Here is an 8,916-nt window from a genome sequence, read left to right as displayed (position 1 = left end):
AGTTTCTTTACTTCGTTATTCTACTAAGCAACTTTTTTCTTACTTTACACTTCAGACCCTTGTGTGACACTTTGTAACTGTGTTCAGTTCTTTTCATTGTGTTGAAAGCAGCTTCCTCATTTCTTTTCCTTATGTTCACTTTCTGTTCAGAATTGCATGCAAATGGAAATCAGAAAAATCCATAGGCAATTTATAAAGGGTTTTTTTAAAAAAAAAATACTGATTTTAAAATATTTTTATGTAACATTTGTAGCAACAAAAACAAAACAAAACTCTAAAATGCTCCATTAATATAAACTGAAAATCCAAAAATGAGAATTGACACTACACAATGAGATCCAGTATCTCTGGAGAAAAATACAGAGAAACCTGGGTAATTTCCTGCTACTTTAAAAACAAAAGTATTTAATATACAATTGCTCAAATCTCCACTTTTAATCATGAAGCACAGTTGTGCAAGCAGCACTGATAACAATTATACTTTGAATAAACTTTGATCTAGTTTTAATACCAATAAGAACACAGCTACTAAAGCAAAAAATAATAAAATAATTGTAAGAATATGCATATAAAATTGTCATGGCCAATTTTATATACAAGTTGTAAGAACTGCATTCCAATCCAGACAAAGCTTTTGCACTTTTAAATAACACAAACAGATCCCTACATTTAAGAATTCCTTGTAGTGTGAGATGACATGATGGAAAATAAGACAACCAACTCTTCCTTTGCAGAAATCAAGCATGAAGGTCAGTTTAAAAGGATGTCTTGTACTGTGCTTAGAATTCTGAGGTTGGTACTTTTGTGCGACCTCTTTTTCAATAGGCATTTGGCTCACATATCGGAGATGCTTTGTATGTACAAGGAAGCAGCGTGAAAAAAATGTAAGTGACCTGTACCTTCACTTGGCAGGCTTCTGGGTCTCATCAAAAGAAAAGGATATGCATTCCCACATAGCACTTTGGACAAGATGTGAAAGTACAATGAGAGAAAGTACAAGCAACCCTTTCATTGCTTTTTATCTGCTGTAAGGTCTGATCTGAGGTATATTATTGACCACAGTCCCTTACAAAAAGTGTGAAGGTGACAGCACAGAGATGAAAATAATAATATGTGCTATTTTATCCATTCCAACGAGTCTGGTAAAAAAAATATCCAAAGTAAAAAAACCACAGATTAATTGCTGCATAATCTCTGAACTTTTCCCAAGAAGAAGGAATAACAGGAAAACATCTTGAGGCAGTGTCCTGGATTCATGAAAGATTATACCATACTTACATTCATTTTTATATTGCCAATAGAGCCAGCTGGTCTCCACATACCCCACCCACATCACTGTAGCATTACATCTGTGGGGCCCATTATCCTTGTTGGAGAATAAAGCTACCATACAATAAGGCCAGAAGTGGTACTAAGCATATTCATATCATTTTTTTCTGAACTGTCCCTAATCACTTCCAAATGGAAGGCTTTTTAAGGTTTTTTTAAAGAGTAACCCAGAGGTTTTTTCTTCCTTAATAGCTTCTTAATAGGCAACTTCCGCCTGTTTAGAAAACCAGAAGGGTTATAAGGTGAAGAAAAAAAGAGTATGAAACTTCTCTGTTTGTGAACATAATATGACAGCAGGATAAGGCCTTATTTGGAAACATCTGTGGTTCAAAATTAATATTTTCTGTTTAATTCAAGTGCTACACCAGAAATATTTATGGAGCTACCATCATGACTTCATTCCTATGTGTAACATCATTGGATGTCAAAATCCCATTCTGGATTTCCATAGATCCAGGATTTATAACAAAGCACAAAAAACTATACCATGCCAACAGAGCAATATATTTTGTTTTCCTGTTTAACTATTTGAAAGCTGAAACATCTTCCACTGAATATTTGGTGGCATCATGCTCAACTATATTTTTAAAAATTGGGCTCGTTAAAAAGAAGATATCTTTCTCAAAAAACAATTGTGATTTTATCAACTGTATTGCTTTAAAAAAAGTATTTTATGAATGCATCCTCTCTGCCTTCAGTAGCAGTATTTATACCTACAGGTATGTTAAGGTCCTTAACACAGAAACTACAAATGTTAATGGGTACCTCACTTTCAGGACCTCACGTGTTCATACGTGATGCATAGAGCAGCCCATCATAAGCTTGTTCTAAGCACTGTGAGAATAACAAGTCCTAAACCCCATTGGCATTATCTCAGTATTATTAAACAATTGTTTCCTTCTTAGCTCTCTGCCCAGCCTCAGCTCCAGCCCCCCCCAGCCCCCAGCCCCCCTAGATACTCTCCACTTGTATCTGAAGTATCCACCAGAGGAGTACAGTCCTATCAACACTCATACAAGAATTATTCACTTGCCCAGGATCTGTCTTCCACTCTACAGGGGAGGTACAAGGTTGCCACTACTATACAGTATCTCTTTTATCATGTATATATTAATTATTTTAAAGCATTCAGCATGAAAGCCCGGAGGCAAGGGAGCCCAGATTTTAGTGCAATCTTTCTCCATAAAGTAGGGGATGAGATCTTTTTTAAAATGTGCAACTGCATAATCAGCATTTATGCAGAGCATTCCATGTATGTTAACTGCCAGGAGGAGAAAGCAAAGAAAGAACACGTTCTTCTGTCAAAGAAAAACTGTTATTCAGCAAATCCTCTAAATCAGGATTCAATGTATTCATTTCATTGATATCCTGCTCCAAGCAGCTTGGGCCTGGTGTACATGGTTCCTCCCATTCTGCCCATTTGTCTTTTCAATAATCCAAAATGTAAGTTGACAGGTTAGGCTGAAAGCTGGCAATTTGCCAAGGGACCCTGATTTATCTATTTCTATTTTTGCCCCAAAGCCAAAATAACGTAACAACATTAAACCATTTTATAATATATAATTGTACTGACAATTACATAGCTATCACTCCTCCAGATATGTAGCATAATCTTAAATTAAAATTAACATATACATGCACACACACACACACACACACACACAAAACACACTTTCTCAAAAAGTTCATATAAAAGGGAAATTCATCTCACCCGGTTTGATCTGACATCAATGGTCAATGCGCTAGCTTCTTCAGAGGTATTTTTATTCCCTGTCTTGAGTAGATCAGGAGAAGGAACTATAAGTTTTAAGAAAGTTTCCTTTTTGGCTTGATTTACCAAAGACAAAGGGTTCACATTGGGCACCAATCCAGTAGACTGTATTACACTTGTGTGTTTGTTCACAGATTCCACCTTTGCCTGAGAGCTTTGGAAAATAAAGGGAAGTTGCTGTGACAAAACCTGAGGCTGCTTCTGCTGGGCCTGGAATGATGAGTGAGTCTGGCTATCAGACGCAAGAGGTATTGGCTGGTGTGGTCTCTTTTCCTGGGGCATTTCCTGGGATTTCTGTCCATCTCCTTTCATGTCTGGTCCACTATGCATTAGCACCTGTAAATATGGAAAAATAGCTTGTTGGAGATATAGGGGTGCTTGAACTATAAGCCACCAAAATAAGATAGGCTTGAACTGGCTTTGGCCCCCAAGCCCTTTTTAATGCCAAGACTATAGGAATTGTGAGGTCCTAGCCATAAAAAGGGGTGGGTACTTTCTTGTGATTACAAGCGATTTCAAATAAAATAAAATAATGAAATAAAATATTGTATCCATACAAGTGCATACAGATAACAAATCATTTTTAAATGAATCCCTAAGTATCATTACTAACAAAATAGTATTAGTATTATTTCATCCAAGTACCATAATGACATACTTGATTGTCACTGGCACACACCCACAACAGACTGGCACACACCCACAACAGGCAGGCAAGCAGACACACCCATCCACTCATAACTACTTTACCTACTAATAAACATAAAATAACCTTACAATATATCTTCTTTGGCTTATTTCCCACAAAGTCCTTTTACAAACATCAAGTTACAGTTTCTAGGATAGTGAAAAAATACTATGGAAAAATCAGTTATTTTTGAATGTATGTCACACGATTAACTTAACGGAACATTAAAGATTACATTCTGGTTACTGGTTACTGGACAGTATAACTGCTCTGTAAGGAAAAGAGGAGCTGTAAACAGAATTCAGTAGTCATGGCAACACTCAGGACACCCAAACCTTTGCGACACAGAGTATTTCATTTGCTTGATATCCATGGGCCCCAGTTTACAAGCTAGATTTCCCATTTTAGAAGAATATAAATCTGTACTTTGGCCAGCTAATTTAAGGCATTTACTTTTTTATCCTAAACAGAGTCATTTGGGAGCATATTTTACTGAAATCCAAGGGGATTTTTTCCCCAAAACAGAAGGACTAGATTATGCTGTGTTTCTTTCTTTCTTCCTTCTTTTTTTTTGACATTTTAAATGCGCCGTTCAATCTAAAATGCAGTTTAGACTGAGGCTTGCAGAATAATAAACTCAAGTCAGTAAATCATTAAAGGGTATGAAAACATGATATCTTTTGCTCATTACACTGGCTTGTTGGTTTCACTCCATTTTAAAAATATGAAACAGGTTTCTGAGAACAGCTGGCTATTTCTATGAATGCTTTGTGTGGTTTGGGATTTCGATTCTCAGGCAACCCAACACGTTAATATATCAGGATAGAAAAGCATCAGACTTAAAACCTGCCCTGTTGTTCCAACCGCATTGAGAACTTTGAAAGGGAGCACATTTAATAACTAATAATTCATGATATCCAATGCAACCTCACAAAGAGTCCCATAAATCAAACAAATGCCCTGTAAAAAAAATATCTAGCAGTTCAAGGCAGCTTGTGATATGAACACACCTTGTTCTTATTTTTCGGCTGTGCTTCATTCTCAGAATCTGAATCATCATCTTCACTTTCTTCAACGCTTTGATCATCTTCTTCCTCCTCCTCTTCTTCCTCTTCCTCTTCTTCCAAGTCATCTGAGTCGCTGCTACTGATGCCTTCACTAGAGGTGTCTGAGGAGGAGCCAGAATCACTTTCACTGTTGCTGGAACTATCCAATGCTTTTTTTCTGGGTTTCTAGGAAGGAAGGTTGAGTGTTGAAATATTTTATTATTAGAAATATTCAGCTCTTACTCCTATAGAGATTTATCTCATAATGAGCTGACATGAATTTTAGAATTCAGTTGGGTTTTACTTAGATAACCAATTTGGTCCCACATTATGGGAAATCTGTTATCTTCAATTCCCCATCTGCAAAACAGGGATATCTAATTCTATTTATTTGGTGAATTTATAATATCACTATTCCAGGAGCTAAAAGCAGAATTCATAACATTCCTTCCATTTTTTTCTCACAACAACCCTGTGAGGAAAAACTGGGCTGAGAGTTACTAGCCCCAAAATAGCCAATAAGTTAAGGACAGAGTTGAACCTTTATCTCCTCAGCCTTAGTCTTAACCATTATATCACATTGCAATGAAGCTAATAAAATGAAGGCTGCAAAATGTTCTGCAAATATGTAATGTTGGCCAGCTGACAGCCCTGCTGATATGAATCTGGTATCTTCTAGTTGTGCTGGGACATATATCAATGTTGGCAAAGATTAATTTGGAAAATAATATCTTTGTTCAGCGAAATGATTTAATCAGTTGCTGCAAAATACCGCACATTAAATTTAGGAAATTATGCTCGTACAAAGCAGAGATATGCAACAGCCATGTTTTTATATCACCCCACCTACCCATCCAATAATTGCTGTAATATCTACCACATTAGACAATCTGGCAAGAACAAGCCATTTCTTCTTACTGAAAAGCACATGGTTTTATATACTGTAATTGCTCTGATGTGTGCTATTGCACAAAAAGAAAAAAAAAAGTTTGGCATAAAATCATGACAGAGAGACCAGCTTCCAAATGTGAGCTGTTTTGGTAGCTCATAAACACTCCACACCACACAAACATTAAATACAGACTAGAAACATCTGAACACATGTCATTAAAGTACAACACTTGCTTACTATTATCAGATGTGAGTTGGAACAAACATATTGATCTTTATTACAACATGGATAGAATGGCATATCCATAATCACAACTCCTGCTTGAAGAGGAGGTGATAGCTGTTGCCAAGAGGACCTTTGCACAGGTGCACCTAGTGTGCCAACTGCCCCCTTTCATGAACAGGAAAGTCCTCCAGAGAGTCACTCATGCCCTGGTTATCTCACAAATGCATTACTGAAATGCACTGTAGATGGTGCTGCCCTTGAGATCAATTTGGAAGATAGAGCATGGGAAGTTTTGGCCATTCCTTATTATGCCCATATGACTCAACTGCTCCACAAGTGGAAACTGATTACCAGTTGGTTTCCAATTGCAATTCAGAGTGCTAGTTATCACCTAGAAAATCCTGTATGGCATATGGCTTATTTATTTGAGGAATCGCCTTTCTTTAGTTGCTTCTGAGAGTCAAAATCTATTATATTGTAGAATATATTTAGTATAATACATTCCCAAATAAGCATACACAAAATTTCATCATTCTTACCAAAACTTTGTCTTTCTGTTTCTTTCTCTTTTCCCCATTGTTTAGGCTTCTCTACTACTCCAATCAGTTACTATATTATTCCCATGTTTTTATAATTTTCCATCATAAAGATATTGCAATACCCATTCTGTAATATAGCAACAGTGAAGCTCCAATCCATAAGCTTACCCAGACCAGCCTTTCAGCTTGCAGGCTCTCAAAGCAAGCTTATTGCCTACACACAACTGCTACCCCAAGTCCCATACCCATACTCAGCATTTCTGAAGGGCAAAGTCTTGACTTATACAGAATGGCTTTAGGTATTTCATGTCTTCCCTCAATGAATGGTTCTTCTCAACTTCAACTTCATTGAAAATGATAAGGATACTTAAAATTGCTCCTAGATGAGGTCTAAGAGTACTGTTCATAATACATATTTCAGACCTGATCCTTTTCTAACTTTATGTAGCAAAGATATTATAGGCAACACGTTATCACCATCCTAAGAGTGCCTTAAATCTCATGCCCCCCTGGGAATAACCATCCTGAGTAGCAGACATACCAGTTATAGCTCACAAAAGGGATGACATTTATACAAGGATTTTCCCTTACAATCTGAATAACTACATCTTATGTTAAAATTTACCCTGTTTTTTTTTCATTGTTTTTACCTTGTCTTTAATCTTGACAGCTCTTGCATCCAGACCCTGGTTTTTATTTTGTTCCTGGTTACATTTGCGGCTTCCTCCTACTGAGATTATAACTTTTGCCTGTCCTGCAGAACTTGCAGTGGTGGTGGATAACACAGAGGTGTTGATGCCTGATACTGAAGTGGTACTATTTCCATTTACAGATCCATTAACACCTTGAAAAACAAAAGTTATGTTTATTTTTTTCTTTTTAGTTACAGTCACATAAGCCTCAATGAAAAGATACATGTTGAAAGAACTCTATGTCTATCAGAAAGCTATCAAACAATTTTCTTTTTTAAAAAAGTACTACAAAAGAAACTACTTTGCTTAAATTGGTCCTTTTTTACAGAAAGGAAAGGAAAGGAAAGGAAAGGAAAGGAAAGGAAAGGAAAGGAAAGGAAAGGAAAGGAAAGGAAAGGAAAGGAAAGGAAAGGAAAGGAAAGATATAATTACCACAATGATCACAACATTTTTCCAGATATGTTAATCTTACTTAACAGAAACAGCAAAAATATAAACTTTTTCTAAAGGTTGGGAAAGGCGTGGGACAGCCATTAAGAGGGGCAGGAAAGAGTGAGGGCTGTTAAGGGGGAATTTTGTGAAAGATTACATTGTTCTGAGACAGAGGGAAGTGAGAGAAAAAGTTCAAAATAATTATATCTTGATTCTGCTTAACATTTGAAGGGACAGAAATGGACTTTCGAGATTCTTTTATTTCACCTTCCTACAATAAACAACGTTGCTTGAATCCCTGCCATGCCTGCTACTTGATCTAGCCTACATTGAAAGAAGGCAAAAATGATGCATAAGCAACACATTAACAACTGAATGTCCCAAGTTATTAATCTGACAATTACTTAACAGAAAGAAATTCATGCAAAAGTTTATAGTATTGCAATTATCAATACCAAAATAGATGAATACAAAGCCAAAGAGGACAATTTTTTCTCTAAACATAAAAATATCGTCTTTTTCTGAGTATCTGTTCCCAAAATTCTCAGCAGAATCTATCACATTGAATTTATTTTTATCTAGAAATATTAAATCAAATGCTGGATTTTATGAACAAGGCTTCTACTGTTTTATTATCTACGGTTTGTAAGAGATGATGGGTAAGACTAGCTATCTGCCGTTTCCTAACCATATTAAAAGATGTTTGACTGTACACATGGCTGTACTAGTATTGTATGTATGCTGAAGACTATGGTTCATAAAGTAAAATCAACAAAGAAATGGACCTAGAAAGACCACTTTAATAGCGTTAATATAAAAAGGTCAAATTATTATTAATTAATTTATAATTTATTTTTATATAACGGTATAAATTTTATAAGTTGTAAAAATAATTTATGTGTAATTTACATATATTATAATATACATTTATATTTATTTAATAATATAAAGTCTACAAATTTCAAGTTAACGTTTGATATATTTTGGTATATCATACATAGTTCAGTTTAGAGTCTTGTGGTAGCTACAAGAGTAGCAAATATGACTGAATAAACTGGCATGGAACCATTCTGATGAAGTGGGCTGTAATCAACAAAAGCTTCTGTGATAACAAATGAACAATTCTTTACAGTATCACAAGACTCAATGTCATATTTTCTGCAAAACACTAACATGATTCCCCATCTGGTAGTAGGTTAATTATATAGGGTTTTCCCCCCAGTATTACCTCTATCGGCAGGCCATGATCAATGCAAGTTCCAATACTGCAATATTCAACTTAGCACAATTTATATATTGATT

At 35.7% G+C, this 8,916-nt stretch overlaps 1 protein-coding gene across 1 annotated transcript in view; it reads right to left on the bottom strand.

Moving 5' to 3' along the window:
• Positions 1–8,916, bottom strand: part of BAZ2B (bromodomain adjacent to zinc finger domain 2B) — a 128,548-nt gene that overhangs the window by 70,339 nt on the left and 49,293 nt on the right. The window contains exons 5-7 of the mRNA XM_029283922.1: positions 7,141–7,334; positions 4,799–5,020; positions 3,041–3,436 (exon numbers count right to left, since the gene is read on the bottom strand). Coding sequence (XP_029139755.1) covers positions 3,041–3,436; positions 4,799–5,020; positions 7,141–7,334 — 812 coding nt within the window. The remainder of the gene's footprint in view (positions 1–3,040; positions 3,437–4,798; positions 5,021–7,140; positions 7,335–8,916) is intronic.

This window comes from Protobothrops mucrosquamatus, unplaced genomic scaffold (genome assembly GCF_001527695.2).
Source record: "Protobothrops mucrosquamatus isolate PMUCROS unplaced genomic scaffold, P.Mucros_1.0 scaffold279, whole genome shotgun sequence".
NCBI lineage: Eukaryota > Metazoa > Chordata > Lepidosauria > Squamata > Viperidae > Protobothrops > Protobothrops mucrosquamatus.
Note: the sequence above shows the minus strand (reverse complement) of the source record. Positions and strands in the feature narration are given on the sequence as shown.